This window comes from Haliotis asinina, chromosome 8, assembly GCF_037392515.1.
Source record: "Haliotis asinina isolate JCU_RB_2024 chromosome 8, JCU_Hal_asi_v2, whole genome shotgun sequence".
In the NCBI taxonomy this organism is placed as follows: Eukaryota; Metazoa; Mollusca; class Gastropoda; order Lepetellida; family Haliotidae; genus Haliotis; species Haliotis asinina.
In genome coordinates, this window is record NC_090287.1 from 12,708,214 (window position 1) to 12,735,972 (window position 27,759).

The following is a 27,759-nucleotide window of genomic DNA, read 5'->3' on the forward strand; positions in this document are numbered from 1 at the left end:
CCATAACATTATACACAGAATAATGTGGGTCAATGAGTGAGATTAGTTTTACACCGCACTCAGCAATATTCCAGCTACGTGGCGGCGGTCTCTAAATAATCAAGTCTGGACCAGACAATCCAGTGACCAACAACATGAGTATCGATCTGCGCAGTTGGGAACCGATGACATGTTTCAACCAAGTTAGCGAGCCTGACCACCCGATTATGATGGTCGCATCTCACAACAAGCAGAGTCGTCTTTTATGGCAAGCATGGGTTCTAGCCCGGATCTTCAAGCGTCCAGAATAATATATTCAGGACACTAGCGATTACTCTAGCTTTGTTCTTAATACATTACGTTACAGTTTTACACTTGCATATGCAACTGACGCCAGAGCCTCAGTGTTTGGCACCTTAAGATTTTACCATATCTTAACTAAATCAAGTGAAACATTTGCTAAAGCAGTGTCAGAATACTTCGTTTTAATATTTGTCGTTACACTGCTCTACTGTGGAGTGCAACGAATAACGCTGAGACTAAGTTTACTCAGACTGTTGCTAAAGACGACGCACTGAACTGAGTTTCTTCTACATAAGCGCTGGGAGAACAGTGCTCGTAATGTGTATAGACAGAGCCCAGTGTTAATCCGCGATTAAGCCCAGTGCTCTAACATACCTTGATCACAATAAAAGTGACTTCTATTATGCTCAGTATATTTACATCCTACTTAAAGCCAGAATCCCCAACAAGCATTCATTATGAACGACACATATTTCGAATAATTGCAAGTAATGATAAGTCTCTACCGAAACCACGGAACAGATTAAACAGACCCCAGGCATTGCTATAAATTGTGTCGTCAAAGACCGGAACCTGCTTGTGTCTGTGTCTGAATGCGAAGACGTCGCGTGCAGCAGCTGCAGGAGTTATTGACATGATCTGTCTGGTGATGTGGCAAGTCAGTGATGACAGAGTAATGAAGACTCGCTGGACACAATGAAAGGAAACAACTAGAAAATAGGTAAAGTTGTATGGAGGATGTAATGTTGAAGTGATTCATTGTCTGTAATCTCTCCTCGTTTATGTCAGTGTATGGAACACCAGTAGGGGGAAATTTCTGTATGTATGTCACAGTTCGTAATTTCTCTGTCTCTGATTCGGCGAGTGTATCCCTTACTTGGGTGCTCTTATATTTGAATGCTGTCATTATATTCCTCGTTTATAACGTCCCTGTGATTTATATCAATATATCCCGTGTTTATAGTGACAGTGTGATTCACATCAGTATACCCCTTGTTCATAATATCACTGTGATTCATATAAGTTTATCCCACTTTCATAATTCCTTTGGGATTCATATCAATATATTCTTCGTTTATAACGTCACTGTGGTTCATATCAGTATATCCCTTGTTCATAGTGTCACTGTGATTCATATAAGTTTATCCCACTTTCATAATTCCTTTTGGGATTCACATCAATATATTCTTCGTTTATAACGTCACTGTGGTTCATATCAGTATATCCCTTGTTCATAGTGTCACTGTGGTTCATATCAGTTTATCCCACTTTCGTAATCTCTCTGTGATTCATATCAGTATATCCCACCTTCATAACCCCTCTGCGATTCATATCAGTATATCCCACCTTCCTAATCCCTCTGCGATTCATATCAATATATCCATCGTGTAAAATGTCACTGTGATTCTTATGGATATATCACAGCTAATGCTTCTGTAATATCTTTCTGTATATCCATCGTCTACAATGCTTCTGTAATATCTTTCTGTATATCCATCGTCTACAATGCTTCTGTTATATCTTTCTGTATATCCATCGTCTACAATGCTTCTGTTATATCTTTCTGTATATCCATCGTCTACAATGCTTCTGTTATATCTTTCTGTATATCCATCGTCTACAATGCTTCTGTTATATCTTTCTGTATATCCATCGTCTACAATGCTTCTGTTATATCTTTCTGTATATCCATCGTTTACAATGCTTCTGTTATATCTTTCTGTATATCCATCGTCTACAATGCTTCTCTTATATCTTTCTGTATATCCATCGTTTACAATGCTTCATGCTTCATGTCATTCTATCCTTCATTTATAATGCTTTTGTAATTTCTTTGACTATATCTCCCATTTGTGTCTATGTTTAAGATGATCTGATGATTATTGTGGGTGTATCCCTCCTTCGATTATAACGTTTTATCGTGTGTGTGAGAGAGAGAGGGGTGGGGGGGAGGGGAGGAGGGATGGAGAGAGAGAGAGAACCAGTACGTGTGTATCCCTCCTTCGATTATAACGTTTAATCGTGTGTGTGAGAGAGAGAGGGTTGGGGGGGAGGGGAGGAGGGAGGGGGAGGGAGAGAGAGAGAGAACCAGTACGTGTGTATCCCTCCTTCGATTATAGCGTTTTATCGTGTGTGTGAGAGAGAGAGGGGTGGGGGGAGGGGAGGAGGGAGGGAGAGGGAGAGAGAGAGAGAACCAGTACGTGTGTATCCCTCCTTCGATTATAACGTTTTATCGTGTGTGTGAGAGAGAGAGGGGTGGGGGGGAGGGGAGGGGAGGAGGGAGGGAGAGAGAGAACCAGTACGTGTGTATCCCTCCTTCGATTATAACGTTTTATCGTGTGTGTGAGAGGGAGAGGGTTGGGGGGGAGGGGAGGAGGGAGGGAGAGGGAGAGAGAGAGAGAGAACCAGTACGTATGTGTCCCTCCTTCGATTATAACGTTTTATCGTGTGTGTGAGAGAGAGAGGGGTGGGGGGGGGGGAGGGAGATGGAGAGGGAGAGAGAGAGAGAACCAGTACGTGTGTATCCCTCCTTCGATTATAACGTTTTATCGTGTGTGTGAGAGAGAGGGGTGGGGGGGGGGGAGGGAGGGAGAGAGAGAGAGAACCAGTACGTGTGTATCCCTCCTTCGATTATAACGTTTTATCGTGTGTGTGAGAGAGAGGGGTGGGGGGAGGGGGGGAGGGAGGGAGAGGGAGAGAGAGAGAGAGAACCAGTACGTGTGTATCCCTCCTTCGATTATAACGTTTTATCGTGTGTGTGAGAGAGAGAGGGGTGGGGGAAGGGGAGGAGGGAGGGAGAGGGAGAGAGAGAGAGAACCAGTACGTATGTATCCCTCCTTCGATTATAACGTTTTATCGTGTGTGTGAGAGAGAGAGGTGTGGGGGGGAGGGGAGGAGGGAGGGAGAGGGAGAGAGAGAGAGAACCAGTACGTATGTATCCCTCTGCACAATGCCAATGCCATATACTTGTATATCATTCCCATAAGTAAGAATTAGTTTATAATGCCTTCATTTGTAATTCCCCAATACACATGCGTTTATGATGTAGCTATATTCCCCATGTATGAATCCCCATTGTCAGTCAGTCATCATTAGTGCTTCAAACTAAATAGGACTGTAACTGACTGCTTATATACGCCTAGTAGCACGCCATTGTACATGTTACATTTACACTCAGTCTAAGCACTGATCTCTCACCACTTCTACAGATGTATATTTGGCTTGAGTTGTTGATGCATGTCCGAGCACTGCACATTGCAGCTGCCCTATGATGCTCCGATTCAAAGCAGGTCAACGTTTTCAATAAGCAGCCCTAGAGACTATAATAGACAAGTATTATTATTCTCCCTGGCAGCACTCATTGCAATAAAGTTTCATGTTTCCAATTGTTGAAAATTTCCATCCAATTCTATACAGATTGCTGAACCGTAACAGCTTTCCACTTGAGAGTACGTGGAGGGGCGTGTATGAAGGGAATCCTTATCTGAACATGAATTAAGCGAACTCGGTTTAAAGACATCCATCGTTGCAGTTGTACTTAGTCCGTGTTATGTGACCAAGGGGCATAACTCAACAAACGTTGCTAATCCCTGGGGACATGTTATTGGCGGGGGACATAAATCACTCAGTTGAATTAGCAGCCTATGGAAATCCATAACCTGCCGTTGTCTCCACATCCCTATTCTGTACACAATTCAGGTGTATTGACATACCAAATCAACACCTGCTGGGGACAATAACGCCTCGTTACTTTCCTCGGTAATACAAGATTAATCCGCCGATGCATTCAACACGTCGGTAAAAGTTGGGTGGATAATAATCACCGAGGGAACAAATTGCCGAATCACCGGTCGCGTCGTGGCCTCGCCAGCTCGCCACATGTGACAGTGTTTTCAATGTTTCAGTGGAAGAGATCGGGATATGTACGCTATCGTAAACGTTCTTGAAGGTAACAAACGAGGAGCAAAGCGACATGCCTCAGTCATGGCAGATTGGGGAACGCGGTAAGCGGTTCAAGACATTTAAAAGAAGGTATTCAAAATTTAAATTTAATCAATAATGAATAAAACTGTTAAAACGCTGTTGACATTATGTATCAGTGCGTTTAAATCCTATGTAAGGTAGTGCATGTCATACCTAGAGGTAGTTTAATAATGACGACCTGAATTGATATGATTCTACCATCATTAATTGATATTATTGTATCGTGTGTAGTGCCTATGCAACATTTCGGCACGGTTTGTTTAAATTACCTTTGTTCCGATCGAGAGGATAAGTAACTGCGTGTAGCGCCATGGTCAGAGCTTTGAAGTAGCTGGGTTCAAATCAGTCATAGAAACTGTCTGCTTCTGTTTACTCTTGCAAATAGTTGTCAGTTATGAATGATTTACGACAATCGAACTTGTCAAACAAAACACCCAACTACACACAGGCAGGAACTGATTTCAGTTAACTAGCATCCGAGGTAAAAACAGCTGATATTACTCGAAGTACTGATGGGACATGGTGCAGGAAAGGATGTCGTAATGGACACTGTGGTTGAGCAGTCGAGATTATGTCAAGCATGGCAACATTAGCGAATGTACACAAGCCCGATAGTTGAGGTCACACGGCTTGATGTGACAGCTGCCAGGATATTGTGTTACGTTCTCCCTTGCTGTCCCCATCAGTTATCGAAGTTTTCTTGTTTCAGAAATGACAGTCAGGAAAATAGTGATACGGTGAGTTTTGAACATTTTTCTTTTACAATATTTACTAATGGTATTGAAATATTTCAGTCTGATATAATCAAGTCAGTACGATGTAAATTTCATCAATTTTCACTAAACAATTGAGATTTCTTTTAGCACCCCTCGTCTGTACACAGTGTGCGAAATAGCCACTGGCCCGCCAGCCTGTGGCTTGTAAAAATCCAGTCGGACCAGTAAATGGCCACAGTGAACTATTTTATGGGCTAGTAACCTTCAGGTATAGCTTGATCGACTGGTCAGCAAGATTTGGAAACTATTTCACACACTGTGAATGTATATATGATGTACAAATCAATAGAATAATGAGCCTCGAGTTTGTCGAGTCACAGATCCCACTGAACACGAAAGGCGAAATAGCGGGAACAATTATGTCATGCACTTCATACATCAGTGTCGCGAAAACAAGAATGCAGTGAAAAAGTGCATGATGTGATTTAACCCTGACATATTATACACTGGATATTTTGTTGAAAACGATCCCATCGGGTAACTGGGAACAGTTGTTTTGCGCATACTTTAACGACACCAACGCGACGCTTTTCATTAAATATTCACCAATCTACCTGACAGATATTAGAGTCTAATTAGTGCAAAGTATTTGGAATGCACGGTACTGACATGTTGTCTAACAGCATGTGTCACAAAACAGACATGTGTTTCATTTCCTTATTGTTTTTCTTCACACGCGGTTGTCTAAACTTCTAGGAGGCATGTTCAAATCACAGCGGCAACTGTGTACTGAGGTTGTAGAATGTCATTGTGACATATTCGTATGAACGACAGATGTATTGCATATATACCTGGAGATTGACATGCTGTCACCAAGATGTAAATATATAACATCAACAACATACTTCCCATGTTCATGGTCGTCTGAACATACACTGCAATCATGTCGTTTACTGCGCATGTCCCACCGCCTGCGCTGTTGAACGTAATGAATTCTCGATCGTCTCCGTGTACAATGCAAATATGATCTCAATGGTAAACTTGAATGCATCTGAATTACCGTTATTTAAGGTAGAACTGTATGTATGAATAATCAGGAAGACTGTTGTAATGAGTGCATGGACGGTGTACTTGAACAACGCAGGGACAAGGCATATATTTGTTGAGGACAAATATGGCTGGAACGTGTTTGGTGAAAGGTGTCAGTTGTCGACGGGAGATAGTTGTCCGGTTCTTATGTGCATTTGGTCATTTGGTCTCAGTATAATGTACCACCGAACTGTTTAGCCTGCTTTAGAGGGCTTTGTTTACGTTCTCTATGTAATGTGACAACCATACTGCCAGAGGTAAGGTGCATGGTTTATCTGTTACTTTTGTTTCATGTGTGTCACTGACCGACAACGTGTATTCTGGAACTAAGGTATCATGCTAGTCTTTGCCGTGTATTCTGGAACTAAGGTATCATGCTAGTCTGTGCCGTGTATTCTGGAACTAAGGTATCATGCTAGTCTGTGCCGTGTGTTACATGTCCCGTACATTACGGCCGACAAACCACTGCTCCGTCGGTGGTGGATAAGCCCACCTTTACTACCCTGCTCTGCATGTGGATGTTCCACCAACACTAGACACCTTTACTACCCTGCTCTGCATGTGGATGTTCCACCAACACTACACACCTTTACTACCCTGCTCTGCATGTGGATGTTCAACCAACACTCTACGCCTTTACTACCCCTGCTCTGCATGTGGTTGTTCTACCAACACTACACACCTTTAAAACCCTGCTCTGCATGTGGTTGTTCCACCAACACGACACACCTTTATTACCCTGCTCTGCATGTGGATGTTCCACCAACACTCTACGCCTTTACTACCCCTGCTCTGCATGTGGTTGTTCCACCAACACTACACACCTTTACTACCCTGCTCTGCATGTGGATGTTCCACCAACACTACACACCTTTACTACCCTGCTCTGCATGTGGATGTTCCACCAACACTACACACCTTTACTACCCTGCTCTGCATGTGGATGTTCAACCAACACTCTACGCCTTTACTACCCCTGCTCTGCATGTGGTTGTTCTACCAACACTACACACCTTTAAAACCCTGCTCTGCATGTGGTTGTTCCACCAACACTACACACCTTTATTACCCTGCTCTGCATGTGGATGTTCCACCAACACTAGACACCTTTACTACCCTGCTCTGCATGTGGATGTTCCACCAACACTACACACCTTTACTACCCTGCTCTGCATGTGGATGTTCCACCAACACTACACACCTTTACTACCCTGCTCTGCATGTGGATGTTCAACCAACACTCTACGCCTTTACTACCCCTGCTCTGCATGTGGTTGTTCCACCAACACTACACACCTTTAAAACCCTGCTCTGCATGTGGTTGTTCCACCAACACTACACACCTTTATTACCCTGCTCTGCATGTGGATGTTCCACCAACACTCTACGCCTTTACTACCCCTGCTCTGCATGTGGTTGTTCTACCAACACTACACACCTTTACTACCCCTGATCTGCATGTGGCTGTTCTACCAACACTACACACCTTTAAAACCCTCCTCTGCATGTGGTTGTTCCATCAACACTACACACCTTTACTACCCTGCTCTGCATGTGGTTGTTCTACCAACACTCTACGCCTTTACTACCCCTGCTCTGCATGTAGTTGTTCTACCAACACTACACACCTTTACTACCCTGCTCTGCATGTGGTTGTTCCACCAACACTACACACCTTTAAAACCCTGCTCTGCATGTGGTTCTACCAACACTAGACACCTTTACTACCCTGCTCTGCATGTGGATGTTCCACCAACACTACACACCTTTACTACCCCTGCTCTGCATGTGGTTGTTCTATCAACACTACACACCTTTACTACCCCTGCTCTGCATGTGGTTCTACCAACACTAGACACCTTTACTACCCTGCTCTGCATGTGGATGTTCCACCAACACTACACACCTTTATTACCCTGCTCTGCATGTGGTTGTTCCATCAACACTACTCACCTTTACTACCATGCTCTGCATGTGGATGTTCCACCAACACTCTACGCCTTTACTACCCCTGCTCTGCATGTGGATGTTCCACCAACACTACACACCTTTAATACCCTGCTCTGCATGTGGTTGTTCTACCAACACTACACACCTTTACTACCATGCTCTGCATGTGGTTGTTCCACCAACAGTAGACACCTTTACTACCCTGCTCTGCATGTGTTTGTTCTTCCAACACTACACGCCTTTACTACACCTGCTCTGAATGTGGTTGTTCCACCAACACTACACACCTTTACTACCTTGCTCTGCAGAGGGTCGTCTCCTACGCTTTAGTGCGTCATAACGTCTCCCCCATTTTATTTGAGGTAGATCTGTATGCATGGATAATTAGGACTATTGTGTTACTGAGTGAATGGGGGTTGAATGTCGTTATTGATTGAACAGTGTGTTAAACACAAATATGGAACTTGTTGTGTAACACCTCACCTTACAACATGGACGACCTCCTTTAACGTCGTCTACTGAGGAATCAGTTCCTGGAACGGACAGCCCATACGGTACCATGTGTAAAAAATATTTCCGGGGAAACTCTGGCTAGGCTGTATCTCGCTCATCAAATCTTCAATGTGCTATTTTCTTTCAATATCCTATGAGCTGATTTAATGTTAAAATATATACAGCATTTGAGATAATTGTACTCTTTGTAACCAGTGGAGGCAGAAAAGAACATTCATTCATGCAGCAGTAAGGTGCGCGCTTTATCTATTTTATCTGTTACCCTTGTTTTATATGAGTCTCTCACCGACGACGTGTATGCTGGAACTAACGTATCAAGCTAGCCTTTTTTGCTTGTTACAAGTCCCAAACGTTAAAACCACTGGTCCGTCGGTGATGGCTGAGCCACTACTATTTAACCTTTACTACAACTGCTCTGCAGGGGGCTGTTCTGCCAACACTGTACTCTTTATTACAACTGTTCTGCAGGTAGATGTTCGACCAAGACTTTACACTTTACTACCCCTGTTTTGCAGGTGGTTGTTCTACAAACACCTCGCTCCTTACAAGAGCAGCTAGATCTGTTCTGCAGGTGGTTATTCTACCAACTCTAGACACCTTTACTTCACCTGCACTGCATGTGGCTGTTCTACCACTTCTGTGCAAACTTTACTACCACTACCCTGCAGGTTATGGATGACTCATGTCATCGTGTCCCAATGGCGTAGGTCGATGCTCATGATGTCAGTCACTGGATTATCTAGTCCGGGCGGTTATTTAGTCGCCGTGATAAGCGTTAATATTTGCCGAGTGTTGCTTTAAACAACTAACCAAACACACTACAATGCTACTACATTTACTTTTAAACAAAATACGACTTCCTAAGCTGATATACATGTATATCTCTGAAACTGTCAGTGCTACATCCCATTAGCTTAATCGATTCGAGATTCATATTTCATGGTACTGTCAGTAACGTATTGTACAGTTGATGCTATAGCTGCAATAGAAGTCTATGTGATCATTACACAGAATTTACAACATCCACATATTGGTATAAATCAATACAACCACGTACTGGGTGAGTTGTGGCCTTATAAAGAACGAAATTAATGTCATCTGTGGTGGTGTTTTAATCACTGTCGTTCCGTATGGTGATATATTGACTGCCAAAATAGCAACACGCAGTCATATATTCAGGACCGTGGCAGTCTCCCATTCCTTTACGTGGATCTAATAATTCGGTTATGTAGCAGCCCTGCAGTGCTACACCAACATTAAATAACAGGAAATGAAATATAAATCTGAAAAAATCACCATTCAATCAGGCGAAAGTAATTAGCCATTGTTTTTGTTGTAATTATGATACATATTAGTCGACTGAATGTTTATCGGAACGAAGAAAAAAAAATGTTCGTCTACAAAAACTCTCACTTCTCGATTCTGTGTGCAGGGCCTTCTGCAATCATTAATATGTAAACAGAGAAGGTAATTAATGTGCATTGCCTGCATTGTCACTAGATATGATGACGGTGATGATTGATACTATTATTATTAGTGGTGGTGTTCGTCGTCATTGTAGTAGTAGTAGCAGCAGCAGCAACAGCAGTAGTAGTAGGAGGAGGAGAAGTAGCAAGTGAGTTCAGATTTTAAGTCACATCGGCAATATTTCACCCATATGTTGACAGTAGTCACTGTAGTGTTAGTAGTAGTAGTAGTCGCCGCCGCCGCCGTCGTCGTAGTAGTAGCAGTAGTAGTAGTAAATTCGTGGAAATTTACAGAGCCAGTAGGCAGGAGTGTAAACCAAAAAAGACAACAATTCAAGTTCTTGGGTGTTCTTATTAAAGGGAGGTACCTATCTTGGCAGTGTCCACGGTAATGGACAAAAGATGTGTAGTCCGGACTGCTTTCCTATCCGGACAAATGAGTCGGTCCCAGTAGTAGTAGTAGTAGTAGTAGTAGTAGTAGCAGCAGCAGGAGTAGTAGTAGCAGTAGTAGCAGCAGCAGCAGCAGCAGTAGTAGTAGTAGTAGTAGCAGCAGCAGGAGTAGTAGTAGTAGCAGCAGTAGTAGTAGTAGTAGCAGCAGCAGCAGTAGTAGTAGTAGTAGCAGCAGCAGTAGTAGTAGTAGTAGCTGCAGTAGTAGCAGCAGCAGCAGTAGTAGTAGCAGCAGCAGCAGCAGCAGCAGCAGTAGTAGTAGTAGCAGCAGCAGCAGGAGTAGTAGTAGGAGGAGGAGGAGGAGGAGGAGTAGTAGCGGTGATGGTGGTGGTTGTTGCATCGACTAAAATACCTTCATTTCTAGGCTTCAAAGCGTCACCGAAACACTGCAAACCCAAGGTGCAAATCGATCGGTTGTGTACCAAAGAAGATCCCCTTTATATTTGGTTCATGTTCAACCACAATCACAGATAGCTTCATGCTTTTGTCAAGTTAATGTTAAATAAATGCCACTATGATCCAATGTCACTCAGCTCCAAAGTCATTCCGCGTGTAGACAATAAACACAATTTAATCAAACAGAAAATTTCAGCGATGTAAAGTTCCAATCATAAACCTACATAGCTGAAATATAATCTCTTACCTTCAGCAACAAACAACGAAAAAAACAAACAACCAACAGTCACACGGTAGAGGTGGCACGGTGTTAATTGTTCACACTACTCATTACGAGTTTTATATCCGTACAGTCACGGGGGTTTAATGTTAGGTGATAATTCTTCAATGTATCTGTATGCCTCTGAATAATACTGTCAGGTTAAAACCTTTTTTCATTTATGTGTCGTCCAGCTTCTATCGACACACTTCAAGAGATTTTACGTATACAGGGTGATATACCCGACATGGTATTTAGAAAACGTCTTACAGTGGGACTGATTTACAGAAGTATTGTGTTATTGTGTCGGGTTGTCGGTATCAGTCTGTCCACCTAGCTCTACCCCGCTGAAAGTTTTCAATCCGATGTGACATGATAATACAAGTGTTCTAACCTTAGTTTTCCTCGTCTTTGGTAATAGATGCCTTGATGTGATAAGAGGCATTCCCTTACCTGTTAAACACCTGTCAAGACCAACAGAACTTATTTCATCTACTTTTGTTAAAGAAATCGATCTACACAATAAACTACTGCACTAGTGTCACCTAGTGATTAAAACTGTAACATTTAGTAAAATACGTTGCACAATTTATGTATGGAAAAGTAAGTTCATGTTTTTGCATGCCCGCTCTCTTCATTGTTCAGACTGAATTTGAGAAACACATAAAAATACGTAGCACCAAACAGTGCTGAAATATGCTAATTTCATGACATCAGATCGATAAACGACTGGTTCTAATAGGGGAAAATAACCCTATGCAGCTTATTAGATAGTTTAAATCTACAAGTCGTATCTAAAATAACACTATGATCTTTGTTGCATAGTAAGATTGGGTTGTGTAAATGTGTTCATCGGATCCATACATGTACGGTACTCAAGGATGCGAATGGTGCTATTCACAGTATTACATAGAGAGTTGGGGGTTCTTGAATTCTATACATCGGATCTGTACATGTACCGTTCTCGGTAGGAAGGAATAGCCTTAAACACCGAATTACATTGTGAGTTTGGATGTGTAAATCTATACATCTGATCTATACACTATGGTTCTCAATAGAAGGGAATGGTGTTGTACACCTGATTGCATTGTCAGATGGGGTTGTGTAGATATATACTAGTGCGGTTCTCAAGGGTACGGAATGGTGCTATATACCGTATTAGATGGTGAGTTGGTGTTGTTTAAATCTATACATAGGATATGTACACGTACGGTTCTCACAGGGGAGGTAACAGCGCTTTACACCCTATTACGTTGTTAGATGGGGCTGCCTAAATCCAAGCCGAGAGCAGCCCCGAGCAAGACGTTACATAAGAACACATTACAGTTTGTAGCTAACCGATCAGGTAATGCGTGTCTGTTTGCGTAACAGATTCCTGTGTTCATAATCTGACCATGAACGATGTTTCCGGATTGCCGGTTATGTTGTACTGTCGCGATGATGAATCGTGACGTGTGACGCTGCCATCTGTTCGTCGTTGCTAACAACGTGTCCCGTATCTTGACCCTGGTAAGACACTATCATCTGGGAAGTGTGATCAGAACAAATACCACTGTAACATGTCGCCTTTCAGAATTTATAGCTAATTGTTGCCAGACCTTCATTTGTTTGTTTGTATTTGTATTTAAAGCCCTACTCAACAATATTCCCGCTATGTGACTGTCCAAGACATCTGCACACCTCCCAAAGTGTTCTGTGATGGATATGTGCATGACAATACCAAATATGATGATGATGACGACGACGACGATGACGACGACGATGATGATGATGACGACGACGACGATGATGATGACGACGACGATGATGACGACGACGACGACGACGATGATTTGAATATTTAAGGTGCTATTTCCGACATATATCGCACACGGTTTGCGAAAATAGTGGCAAATGTATGCCCGATTCTTTGGTTTGCGCTATATGTTCCGAGTTTTCCCAGACCAACAATTGTTTTGTCTTAGCGTGTGTTTATGACAGAGGGCATTGGTGGAACAGGGTACGATCACTGTTTCACGAGCACCTGGTATCATCATCATTTCATAACAATTCATGAAGTCATGTTCACTTGATTCGGAATAGTACAATCTGCTTGTTTCAGCATACGTGCCGTGATAATAGAACTGAGTTTTCGATACTTCAACAGTAAGTTGAAGACTATACACTTCTCGCTTTCCTGTTTCGATTGCGGTAACATATTTCGCTTATTTTAAAAGACAAATATTAAAAGCTGGGTCGACCTATTCCCGACATACTTAGCCCCAAACTATAACCCGGCTGAGACCCGTGTGACGATATGTAAAACTGTTACGATCACCCCAGGCAGATTACGTCTGGAGCATCTCATCTTTAGCATATCCACACCCAAACATTTTATACAACGAACGCTAATTTAGAGCAGCAGCTTCGCCAACACTGGAGTGTCCATTCTGTTCGGAGACTGTAGTGTCCTTAGGAAATGTCGATTGTCCCGAAGGGTGTGTTTTGTTATATTTATACCCACTGTTCGTCGGGAACTACAACATCTGCGGCATTTGGTATCCGGAGCGGTGAGATAGCTGGGTGCATGTAATGTCAAGTAGCCCATTACCACAGTGACATGGCTGTGTCGTTGAACGTCAGCATTACGACATCGTCACACGTAGCTTCAAAGGTTGTCGCCCATTCTGACATCAACATCTAATGATGAAAAGACAGAAATTTTAAATCTGGTACATTTAGTTGTCTTCAAACTAAATCGGTTTTAACTGAAACATTTGTCAGTGAATGCGAAACATTCAAATATCAAATTATTAAAACATAGAGACATATGTTACATTTCACCACTTTCTAAATGGCACTGGGTATTCATAATTCATAACTCGGCATTTCCAGATAGGAAATATGATATATGGAGAAATGTGAAAACGATATTGGACGTCGTTATATTGGAAGAGCATGTGTTTCGTCTCAAGAACTGGCTGTTACAACTGAATTTGCGACGACATTTAAGACAACAGGTGACGCTGCTGCAGGAATTGCCTTTACTACATCTATGTCGCTGAAGTAGTTTCTTTGTAAAGATCCGGGTTAGAATTGATCTTCAGTAAATCATGCTTGTAAGACCCAAATGACGGGATCAGGTGGTCAGGCTCGCCGACTTGGTTGACACATGGCATTGGTTCTCATTTGCATAGATCGATGCTCATGCTGTTGATCACTGTATTGTCTGGTCAGAGCTCGATTGTTTTCAGACCGTTGCCATATAAATGCAATATTGCTGCGTGCGGTGTAAAACTAGCCTCATTCACTCTTTGAGCTAAGTATGCTGTTTACAATATTTCAGCTACTCCGTAAAAGGCGAGCACGTGTTGTACCATTGTCCTTCCTGGTTCTCTATACACACATTAAGACCGCTGGTGATAAGAGAGCGAAAAATCAATCAGTTAATACTTCAAATGTTATAAATACTTGTGACCATGACCTTGTGTAAATGACCCAGCAATGGTCACTCAGTCTGTATTGACACGCTAATATCCATTACGAGATCTGCCACCTGTCGTCAAAACAATGTCGTAAACAACGGATTTTGACAGTTTCTGCGGTAAACACTTTTAGTACTGTCGAGTCTAAGGGAGTATTAAATGGAGCTGAAACATGCTGACTGATAAATTATTCTCAATATTTATTGTGTCCGGGTCTGCGGAGTGCACCCGGAGAACCCCTTGCAACTGCCAGGTAAGAACACTTCTTTTAATGATGTAGAACGCAACTATTCATTATGATATTATTAGCTGCTTGATTTTGTAATTTGATAGTCCACCATCATTTCTACCGCCATGCGGAACACCCGGGTTTCATTCCCCAAATGAACACCCATTTGAGGATGACGGTATAAATAAATCACCCGTTTTGGGGGCTGAAACAACATTCACATGACGACCTCGCCTACACTTCCGTCGTGATTGTCGTCACTGATGACAGTGTTGGTTTATCACGGTGACCCCTCGGTGGTTGTATCTGGCAGCAGCGTCCTTTGGCTGTAGTGGTGTCTACGTGATCGTGAACCTCTCAAAGACGTCATTAGCCTCCAAGGGATAAGACTATTTAATCCTTGACACCGTTCAGTGCTTCGATAATAGGGAACGGACTTACAATGGTCTTATCCACCTTTTCGGACATTAATCTGATACTGTAACGTCAGTAATAGGAAAGGCCATGAATGGTGTATTCGTCAATATTTTCTATACCCTACACTTGTGCGTATAACGGCGTTACGTCGTCGTTTGAAACAGTTTGGCAATGAATCAGACCTAGTCGGTAAGCAAGGATCCTACTCGCTGAGTCGGTCTCTAAAGACGGCAGCGCATGATGTGGGGTATCTGTTGAACAATGGCGGAAGGGGGCACATACGACATATGGATCTACTCTGGCCTGTTTCTTGTAAGTACATGAGAGCCTCGAGATATGGGTCACTGTCATTCACAATAATACAGTGCTCTCTTTCACTGTTCTAGCGCTGATTGGCTGTACCTCTCCCAATTGTTTATTTTCAGCCAATACCCTGAGGTCATTTAGCCATTGGCTGGTTGTTCGACAAGGGATATCAACAACAGCCTTTAAGAAATGTTAGTTTTAAATGTTGGTGAAATATGTCCGCTGAGCCGTTTTCTTTCTTGTTTTGTCTTCGTATTATTATGGTTATTATGATAAACAAACTGTGTTGGGGTAGAAGGGGTTGGAACTAATTCTCTGCTCTGTTGTCCCCTTCCGCCATATACAGATCCGGGATAGAATAGGTCTTCAGCAACCCATGCTTGCCACAAAAGAAGATCAAGTCCGCACGAATTTGATCTGCCTCTTGACAAAGGGAAGGTGTAATATTTCACACTGCTACTTGTCATTTCCTTTTTAACCAAATTTTCAAAGTCTGTTAAAATGATTAATGAATGTATTCTTAAAATAGTATACTGCTTCTTGACATTTCTGACACCACTTCATAACAGCTGAGGGACAATGACCCACACATTCAGCACTTCATAACGGCTGAGGGACAATGTCCCACACATTCAGCACTTCATAACAGCGATAACATTCCCTCCATGTTCTGGTGACACACCGTATGTGGCCAGCTGACGTTTACACACCTCACGCCTCTATCTTTGATCAGACATGGCCACTGACCCTCACAATCACTTACCGAAAACCCCCTCCCTGTGGATTGAACATGTCAAGGACAATTGACCACTGACCAGTGAGGGATACGTCGTAAGCATATGGTTCCTATGTCTGCGTGTGTCTTTAGGAAAATATTTAGAAGGGAGAAAATGTTCTCTTGCCGGTCCTTAAGTAGTCCTATTAACTGACTGTGTAGTCTCATTTAGAGTACTGTCAGCGGACAATTTACTGAAGACGGACTACTTGACTCAGGCGGACTGTTTGGTGTATCTTTTGTCACCAAAGGTCCTCTGTTTCCGTACAGAGGGGAAAAAGAAATTATACTTCTCAGTTTATTTTATCTTACCAAAATTAAGTTGGCGATATTGCATAAAAAGAGGATTATAGCTTAATCTGCACTTAATTTATTATTATTTTTTTTACAAAATGTTATTGAATTTATATTTTTACAAATTTGTACCGTAAACAAAACTAGTGAAGGGTAGGCAAAGTAGACATTTTATGTTTGAAAATCAACAGGATAACATCCTAGGTAGGCGCATGTGACCGCAATTTCATTTCTCGTCCATGTTTCTTGTCCATGGTTTCACGTTTAACGTAGCAATATTCGAGATATACATTTGCGGTCTGTAAATAATCGAGTCTGAACCAGACAATCCAGTGATCAACAACATGAACATCTTTCTACGCAAATAGGGTGCGACATGTGTCAATCAAGTCAGTGAGTTTGAACACCCGATCCCGTTATGACAGTCGACTCTAACCCTTACCCATGTCTTCAGTGAACCAATTTATTTCTGACACAAACTTTCCCAGGCTCAGTTCACTTGTGAATTGACTAATTATAAATGAATAGAGTAAAGTTTGATAACAGTTTCGTTTTTCAGTTTTCGAGTTCATAAAGAGCAAAGTCGGCATATTTTCTATAACCCGTCAAAATAGCATACACCCAGTTGAGCTTTTGTGTCTTTGAATGAGTTATAATTATCAGGTACCAACACTGGCTACTTGGCTGTGGTGGGTGTAGTGAGAGTTATTACTGCTTCTAGTTGAAGCTATCCAAAACAACTAACTGGCAACCCAATTCTTTCATATAACGGTAAGTCACCTGCCAAGCCATATTGCTATAGTTTATCTATGACGCCATGTCGTTATGAATCCATCAAACCATTACTGAATATAGTAATGAGAAATGATCGGGTCGTCACAAACTGAAAGAAGATTTGGCTGAATGCCCATATCTGTGGCATTGATAAAAGAGACGAATACCACATCTATAAGAAATGTCTACTGAAAACAAAGCCCACTGTACCATTCCAACTATATCATGTACATGTGTAGTAGTAGTAGGAGGAGGAGGAGCAGCAGCAGTAGTAGTAGTAGTGGCACACGTAGGTGCCGTTGCATCTGTGATACTGTCATAGTCATTGGCATAGTAATACTGTCATCATTGTCGTTATCATCATCAGAGGCAGCAGCAGCTCAAAAAACGTGGTCACGCTAGTAGCAGTAATAGGAGCAGCAGTAGTATCAGTAGTAGGAGGAGGAGGAGGAGCAGCAACAGCAGTAGTAGTAGTAGTGGCACACGTAGGTGCCGTTGCATCAGTGTTACTGTCATAGTCATTGGCATAGTAATACTGTCATCATTGTCGTTATCATCATCAGAGGCAGCAGCAGCCGAAGCAGTAATAGGAGCAGCAGTAGTACCAGTAGTAGTATGAGGAGGAGGAATAGCAGTAGCAGTTGTAGCTGCAGCAGTAGGAGGAGGAGGGGGAGGATAAGCAGCAGTAGTGGTATTAGTAATAGCAGTAGTAGTAGCCGTAGTAGCAGCAATAGTAGCAGTAGTGCCACAAGTAAGAATAGCAGCGGCATCAGTAGCGCCATGTGTAATACCAGTAGTAGTAGTAGTAGTAGTAGTAGTAGTAGTAGTAGTAGTAGTAGCAGCAGCAGTAGTAGTTGTAGCAGTAGTATTAGTAGTGACTATAATGGTATGACCCGTGCTAAAACAGCAGAATACACTCACACAAAACACTCACTCCATACGATGATAAATAATGACTTGCCAGATGTCTCATAAACAACACATACAACAACGCCCGTGTCAAATGCTACCAAATTTTATGGTAACATACCAATCTATAACACCGGTCATGGATCAATCGCAGAATAAAGTAAGTATGTAATTTGTACTGTGGTGGACAATGTGCTATGTAGCAGGCCTGGCGGCAGCGACAACACCAGCTTATCACCGTGTCAGGTTGAGGTCACGGCTGGTCACTTCACCGGTACATTGTTGTGTGTACCTTATCTTCCTCCTCATACGTAACATATAGCCCCTTGACGCCTCATGAATTTATTGACTTATTCTAGTCTTAAAAGCATATTTATTTGTTATAACGAGATGATATGCAGGGTCTTGACATTTTCTGAAGACTGGGGGTAGATTTTATCACGGAAACACATTTCTTTTCATGTTATTTCAGCTTAGCATGAATGAACGGAAATAACATTACGTGACATGTAGGTGAAGTAAGCACCATGGAATAAATGCAACATATCGATAATTCGATGTCTAAACACTAGAAGGGGCAACTTCCCTATTTTCATAAGTATTTTTCTCACACTTACAACGGATGAATTATTATTGCATTCAGCAATGGCAAATTCGATTTTTCAGGTAGCAGAGTTAATACCCTGTGACAGTGAAAACTGTGACCCTGCATTAACATTTGCACCTAAATCTCGTTTCCCTTCACTGACATAGTTTGCTACATATTAATAATTTTAATCTGAAGGGCGTATATATCAACATTCATCTGAACGGCAATCTACAACCGTACACAAGTCCGCATTATCAAGAACAATTATTTTGTCAGGTACTTTCTGGACGTTCTTATTAACAGAAGCGACAAGTGAGTGAGTGAGTTTAATTTTACGCCGCGCTTAACAATATTATACGTGGTGGCGGTCAGCAATTGGGATAGGATGACATGTGTGAACACGGTCAGCGAGTCTGACCACCCGATCCCGTTAGTTGTATGTGTTACTGAAGATCAGTCGTAACCCGGATCTTCACGGGTCAGAAGCGACAAGTACCATTTCCATAAGGATAAGAAATGCTGTAGTCAGTTGAAGAATTTAGCTCTGCGTTTATGAATCTCAACTGCCGCTATTTATTGACACACATGTTGTGATCATCCGCAGACCATGCATCTCATACAGACTGTAATTACTCTCTGAGTAGATGTTCCTTGTCAATTTGAGGCAGAATCACCAGGACAATAGCTCCCATTATGCCCCTAATCGGCGAAATAGGGTCCAACTCAACTAATGGAGACCCACAACACAACGCTCATCCCACAAGCCTACTTGAACATAGGGATTCTTTTCGATGTTGCCAACAGACGATATAGTGGTTGATTCTACAGCCCATTGTACAAATTATGCCCATCTTCATAAATCTCATTAATACGGATAATCGCGTTTCCACTGAAGTAGTCCGCATTAGCAAGTTTCTGAGTATACCCGTCAAGAGCAATTGCCGTGTGTTTTACGTCTTCGAAGCATCATTGGTAGGCGATGTTGTCATTTGCATGGCATAATAGTAGAAGTAGAAAAAAGTAGCTAAAAAACCTTCGATGTTTGCTGTTACAAATTTCACAGGGCGTGTACGGCAAAATTGTTTTGAAATCTGTTTGAATGGTCAGCCAAAATCACGTTTGGGTAACATGTTCATTTCACCTGTGTTTGTATTGTAAATATTGTTGACAGACGTGTCCTTCATCTTGTTCATATTCTATAGAAATTCTTCCGAAATTATTGGATCAATTACTAGAACATCACAAATCCAATCTGTTTCATTAATTTGAGTGCGTGTTGACCAGTCTGAAGTTCATGAAGCCAGACTGTTGATATTCTTTATCCGACCATCTTCCCCAATCTCCACTGCTCATCTCAATTGTGGAATTACCTCGGTAATGGAGGAATACGTGTCCACGACAAGAAAACAAACGTCTTGACTTTGAACTAAGCATTGTAAGATTGAAACATTCTGATGATCAATACCAATTTCAAATGATACTGACTAGAATGGACTTAGAACGTTATTGAAGAAATGCAAAGTCAATTAGGAAGACCCGGGCATCTCGGGATTAGGAGTTTATTAATCAAATGACCCACTCGTCGCTAACACCTAGTTCCAAGCCAAAAGATTGCCATTATTCCAGAGGAACATAGCAATTTGATCTGCCTTTTGCCCTGATTCCGAATGGTCCGAACTTCACATGATACGAAACTCGATGGCAAGGTTGGTTTACCGTTAGGACGGGGCGTGTTGCGGTAATATCCACTCTCAAATCAGAGCTCGTGGGAAATACCTCCTAGGGACGAAATAATCTTTCAGTCTATATCGAACGTTGAATCACGTTGGAGATCTGGTAGTAGATCACGCGCGCGGTAAAAACATGAAGTTATAGACGTAACGTAATGGAGGTCAACGTGAGACAAGGCACGCCATCGTCAGTGCATCCCGATCCTCAGGAGAGACAGCATGGCTTATCTTATCAGGGGAGAGTCGGTAAGTGTTATTTCTAGCAGACACGAGATCAGTTGCTTCCACGCAGTTTACTCGTTACGTGTAACTTCTGTTACAGGGACAAATATTTTACTTCATCAAAAAGAGTTTCATCGAAATTTGATTGTGTCTGTGTTAAAATTATTCATTTCCTGTTAAATGAAATATTTGTGTCTAACATGAAGCGATATTGCAAGGTTAAGAGTACATGGAAATACGGTTTGAAAAGGTTTATAGTTCACATGACTGTCAGAGTATATTATTCAAGATTGTATTTCTAAATGAATTCGATTATGCCAAGGTTCTTTCTGTGAGTTATGTGACGGTGTGAACGTTGAGGTGGATGACTAACTATGAGAATGAATGCTGTTTTCAATTATTAATGAATGAATTTAGGAAGGAAGGAAGGGCAGTGTTCACAATATTGCAGCATATAAGTTACATTTTAACATACTGAGGATTTCAACAATATGTTTTGACATGGGTTCTGCTTTAGGATATAACGTACTTGGTGTGTGTATTATTTAGGACTTGCACTAAACCTTTCGAGATGACAATGAGCAGTTTTAGCATTGAAGTTCACATTTCTCTGAAATGGCTGCGGCCCTCGTTCGATACAGGTTGTTCTTTAAATACTTCTTTGTTGTCATGCATAGACTTAAGGTGTTCACAATATGGCAGCATGACATTGCTTGCCAGTCTCGGAATTCATTCCATTGTGAAGCCACTAAAATTATTTTGATATCATATTTATGTTTCACTGCTGTCCTTACGAAAGTCATTGCAGAATCCCCATTTGTTTGTGTTTTAAAATGGTGATATTTTTCAAAGGTTTGTTATATTAATTGTCAACCTCCGGGCAAACGGGGCTATATTCCGAAGGTTAATTGGGTCAAAAATGAATTCTACGAAATAAAGTGTTCGATGGCATTGTAATGGCTAACGTGAAGCAGGTATAGGTATGGCAGTTTGAGTTGGTTCCCATTTACCAGGTATTCAGTCTAGAAACGACCCGTAAAGGTCCGGGGTGGAATTGAGGTAACAATGTGTATCGTTCCATTATCACAGGCTTGACCCGTGAAGGTCCGGGGTCCGGAGTAGGGCTTCATCAATCCAAGCTTGCCATAAAAGGCGAAAATGTTTGTCTCAGGAGGCGACTAACGGGATCGGGCGGTCAGGCACGCTGACTTGGTTGACACATGTCATTGGTTCTCAATTTCACAGATCGATGCTCATGCTGTTGATCGCTGGATTTTCTGGTTGGACTCGATGACCCTCAGACGGACGCCATATAGCTGGAATACTGCTGAATGCGGCGTAAAACTAAACTCACTCACTCATTCAGTCTAGAAACATTTTAATTGTTCTCAATGTTTCGGTCAAATCCAATGATCAAGTGTATCTTTCTTTTGCCGAGTAGTGTATGAGAGAGGGATCTTGACGGGCAAGGCAAGGAGGGTCATGTGTTGATTTAGTGGCTGAGAATGATTCTGTTTCTAAATTCTAAACGTTGAGCATGGTATCGTATGGCCCAAATATGACTGGCGAAGGATAATATATAGTATAACAATACGCAGATAAGGCTGGGGTCAAGTTCCAAGTAATCATCTACAGAGTAGGTACCTCGGCGTTGTTAGTCTTCACATTACCATATATGTTAATCATGCATTGCTCACTATTTACTCAATATCAACGTATAATGTTGAAAGTTGTCTCAAGGTGCTGTCACGTGGTACAACTAGCTGGTACTACAGTTTGTGGTCCATAAGATTCACCGTTCGGATTCACCGTTAAGGTAGTGTTAAATTTTACATGCTGACCGACTCCCCACGGTATCAGATAGTTTCAGTGCAGTTAAGATCTGCATATTGTACTCATCTACATTGATATAGTCAGTTCAACCACACCAGCCGCTGGCATAGGGATGCGTGTTATTCAAAAAGCACCAGCTACTGTTCAGTAGATTAGCATATATACAAATACTGTGAGCTCAAAACCAATCGCTACTTCCACGAACGTTACAGTTGACTCAGCTGAAGCGTCCCTTGATGATGTAGCTGCAACGTTGATGGCCGTTACAGACTGATTGCTGTCTAATCTAGTTGAAAACTTAATTGCCAGCTGTAGAGTCTGGACACAAGGGACGCTGTGAATCAAGCGGCTACCAGAAGGATATTCTCAACAACATGTCCCACATCCACGGGGAATTCGAATGACACAGATCGATGTAATAGTGTTTCAAGAACTGCTGAGACATAGCATACATGTAGCTGATTGTGTTGACGCGAAATAAACCTACATTTCTCGTTGCACATTCGCGATATTGTGGTTTGGTCGAAACTGTATGTGTTAATATTTATCTTACTTCACACATAACTGTCGCTGTCTGATCGGCTGAGCACGCTGTGTACAAGCGAGGTGGATTGCAATACACCCCTTTGTCAGTAGCAACTGATTCGGTACTACGTGGTAGATACTCTTTTTTTTATCTCGAATAACATAAAATGACGCATGGTGCACGGAAATTACCGATATTTTGTGAATGGAAATCGATGGAAGGGAGATAACTCTAAATCTGTTTTTCATGTGTCGTCCGCAAAATGAAATTCGTCCGTGAAATGTTACGGCCTTGTGTCTTTTCTTAGTATAATCCGTCCATTGTCTTAGTATAATTACTGCATTGTCCTAGCATTGTTTGGGTCTTGTCTTCGAATGATCAGTTTTCTTTCTATCATGATGTGTGTCCTGTCTTTCCATGTTTTTGTGTCTCGGCTTCGTGTAATCATCATTTGTCTTTGTCTAGATCTTGTGATTGAGTGATCAGTTTTTTGTCTTTTGCATTGTCTGGGTCATTGTTTCGTCTTACCATTCCGGGGCCTCTTCAAATAATCGTTGTTTTGCCTTAGCATAGTTAAGGTCTTGCCTGTGAATAATCAGTATGTTTGATACATTATCAGTGTAGCGTATTATTAATATATGTGTCTTGTTTAACCATGGTATGTCTCTTGCTGACCATGCCGTGTTAAACCTTTATCTTTGGCTTGTCTTAGCGCAATCGGTATTGAGCCTGCATCAAAGAATAACGACAAAACCGTTTCCTAGGAAATCCATTGATATGGACATCATCGTGGGTGCGTGTGTATGAGTCACTTTGAAATAGTGATATTACCAGGTGTTCGAGCAACGTTTTAGCCCATTCTGTCTCATTCTACTGTTAGGTGCTATCAGGAGACGAGCCAACCCAGAAGGACATATATTCAGGAGGCCGGTTTATTCGCTAAAACAGAAAATAAAGATAAGACTTCCATAGGCAGTGAACAAACGTTAACCTGAATCAAGAACCTCATTCCTCATAACAGTCGTAGCGCTAAGACCTCTATAAACGCGTGCCAGAATACAGAAGTTATGATCGTGTCAGTCCTTCTTGGAATGTCCTATGATTTGTACTTTGTTCGTTACGACGTCAGGCCGATATTGTTTATGTCGGCTTAGCTAAGGTGCTGATGATATTTCAATGTTACCTGTGCTTGCCAAACGTAAAGCAACGTCAGTGAATGACTTTACAATTGAAAACCTTGATGTTACGCTCCGTGACGTGTCCATCTGGATAAATTAGGTACTTGGTGAGTTCATAGAATTTCAAAATGCAAGCAAAAAGAGAAAGTTCAGAGGAGTGCTGGCGGCTTCATGGAGCAAACGCTCTTTCTACAAATTGTGAGAATGTCGTGCTTCCGGTAAAGAACAGACTAGAACCATGTTTTGCTTGTTTACCGCTGCAAGCTCCAATGTTCCAGCTAAAAGGCGACGGTTTGTGATTAATCGATCCTGAACCAGACAATCCAGTGATCAAGAGCATGGGCATTGGTCTACGCAGTTGGGATACGATGACATGAAAGTCAGCGAATGTGATCACCCGATCCCGTTATCCCCCCGACAAGCATTGGTTGCTGAAGATCAATTCTAAAACAGATCTTCACGGGTCGCTTTTTTAACAAGGGTGCAGTGGTTGTTAGTATGAACACTGATTCACTCCGGTAATGGAGACAGACATCAGCATCGTACTGTCCAAACTTGATCATCAACTTGGGCAACATTTACAAGTGCAGGGCCTCGTATAACAAATCCATCGTAAAGTTATGATTTTCGTGACACAAATGGTTCAAAGAAATAAGTGCATAAGTGTCATCTGTGATTTACAGCGATCAATTCATGATGTCCACCACTAGTTGACCTTGTCCGCGCAGATAACCTGATGTTGACGTTTTTGATAACTTTAATCAACAAACACCATTATATGGGAACAATATAGTTCCGTGATAGACATAGGCTTACGGCGCCATAACGCTACGGTCGCTTTGTCAAACGTGGCCTCAACGTATATATTATAATGTCTGGTAAAACACAATGTATATACAGCTACTATTGCCAGTATTAACGCAGCTATGATGCTTAGCATCGGGATATCAAGGGTGGATAGTCGTCGAAATTGTATTCTTTAACCACTTCATGCTAGGATAAATAATCACAAACTCAGCATAATAAATGCGTCAAAACGCTTTTCATCATCATAAGGAAATTGTTAAAAACAGAGCTCATTGCACAGTTCATCACTACATCTACAACACATTTCAGAATTACTATTGTGTGATGACACCAGGTGCTCCCGAATAGATGCCTGTATTTTGCCCCAACTTAAACATGTTACCGTGTAAAAATGTTACTTAATGCCTAAGACGTAACATTTGAGAGATGAAACAGTCAACAAGTGGAACAGCTATGCCAAGTCCTCAGCAGTATTCTATGCGACACTGCAGCAGGCTGGTGAATTTCCCAATACAACCACATCGATCTTGTTCCCCTTCAATACACCTCTCTCTCTCTCTCTCACTTTCAGCGCGACTCGCCAGAGGATGAGGAAGAAGTCACCCTCCCTTCCAGGTAGGACCAGTTTAACGCTCAGCATTCTTTACCTCGTGTCATTCGTATCTCTTCCATGTGTATCACACCAGGGGCTTAGTGCATGTGCACTATGAAGCGTTTTTACGCGTTCCCTGGACTGGCTTACATGTGTTTTAATGTTCCTCTTGTACATTGTTTGTGGAAGAGGCCGGTCCTGTGTTGCCGAAAGCGACGCGACTGGGATCGCTTGGTTTAAGGGCTTGTTTGTCGAAAACATTAACTTCTTTTTTGTTTTTTTGTTTTTTTCAATAACCTGACTGGCATTAGAAATATAAGGTTAATATTTATTGTCGCCATATATCGGTGGGAAAATCGAATTCAGATAATTATTTCATTTGGGACGGATTAACCGGTTTTCATTGTTTACATACATATGTATCTGTGAAATTATTGAATTACGTTAAATTATGCTAATTAGTTTATACTGTATAGCAAACTGCTTTGAAAGTACGCTTCTGTCCTGAGAGACACAGGCAGTATTTATTAAGTAGTGTGCGTGCGTGCGTGTGTGTGTGTGTGTGTGTGTTTAATTGCTCCACTTTAAGTGATATATAAAGGGTTTAAATCACAATTGGTAAATTATACAGATTAGGTCACAGTTGGCCGGTGGTTACACGAAGGTCTTGCCTTGTAGTGTGCCAAAAAACTATCACGTTACAATTAATTCCACCGTTGTTTAGGGGTTATATAATAAATTATGTATTCCATTGTAATTTTACAATTAATGGATGGTACCTTCATCTGCAACCGGTCTCTGTCAATTATCACCTGACATAAGCCATACTGACATACTAACCCATGTCGTGCTGTCAGTGGGTCTCAGTGAACAGGCCAGTGACGGTGGGTGATGGTCGGTGGGAGATCTTACAAAGTGTGGGTTACTGAAAGCTACCAGTGTTTTAATCAGTGTCCATCTCTTGGGAAGAGACGTCAGGGGTTACAGCCGAGGGCGAAACCATCACTGGACATTATACACTGTAATTACGGCAATATACATAGTCGTGAAATCACGAGTATCGTGTACGGTCAATTATGCAATGACCAGAGACAGTGACCCGAAAGATAGCTGATTATCGTGGACATAAGGGACAGGCAAGCAGAGATACCAAAATGACCATCATACTACCAGCATCACGGTGGGTCGTCTGTTTTTCTTTGTGTTTGCACGTTAATATATTCGGAATGACATATTAAAGCGAAAATTATCAATTTAGCCGTGAAAATGATTGGCCCGCAGCTTAATTTTAATAGTACTACAAGACTGGTAATCGTTTCGGTGATTTTTATGTAAAACTGTATGCAGATGATGTCATATATGAAATATTGGCTTTTTCGGGACTGACTGTTGCCCAGCTGACCCGTTAACAACATATGCGCTTTATATTCCTTCGACAAATGGCGTAACTTGTTTGTGTATAGCTAGTAGGTTGCCGGATTTACTTCACAAATTACATGTGCAAAAATACTTTTCGATAAAATCGTTGTGTGAAATTCATGTTTTCACAGCAGTTGTGTTTGATGATTTTACGAAATATGTTTAATCTGGAGTAGTAGTGATCGGGGTATCTGTGTATCTTTCAGTCATCGCCTGTTTCCTAAGCATAAAGTGTACAGGCGTGTATGTTATTTTTTTGTTTTTGTTTCGTTTGGGTTTTTTTGCATCCATTGCCTCAAACAAGTTTCGAATTTCATTTTAGAAGTACAAATGGCCGGATAAATATCACCCGTAAAACCATACTAAATGCCTCAATTTTGAAAAAGAAAAATCCAAGTTCAAGTTAAGTGGTTTTCTAAGGTGCATTGAAAGTAGGCTTTTGTGAGTTTGTGAGACTTTTCCGTGCTCATAATCTCGCACAAAGACCGGGTCTTGTCGGATGTAGAGGTGTGTGTATGCTCGCTTCCTGCACATTATCTCTGTTCAGACATTACTGGGACACGCCGAGACATGGCAGTGTCTTTCAAGGCGGG

General features: G+C 41.7%; 1 protein-coding gene across 2 annotated transcripts in view; it reads left to right on the forward strand.

Annotated features, from left to right (window-relative positions):
- The first annotated feature begins 4,137 nt into the window (after positions 1–4,137).
- Positions 4,138–27,759, forward strand: part of LOC137295415 (cyclic nucleotide-gated channel alpha-3-like) — a 59,812-nt gene continuing 36,190 nt past the window's right edge. The window contains exons 1-3 of one of the 2 annotated variants that reach the window (XM_067826777.1): positions 4,138–4,286; positions 4,976–5,003; positions 25,727–25,770. In XM_067826777.1, the coding sequence (XP_067682878.1) occupies positions 4,204–4,286; positions 4,976–5,003; positions 25,727–25,770 (155 nt within the window). In that variant the 5' untranslated portion in view covers positions 4,138–4,203. The remainder of the gene's footprint in view (positions 4,287–4,975; positions 5,004–25,726; positions 25,771–27,759) is intronic. The other variant, XM_067826776.1, reaches the window with a different exon arrangement.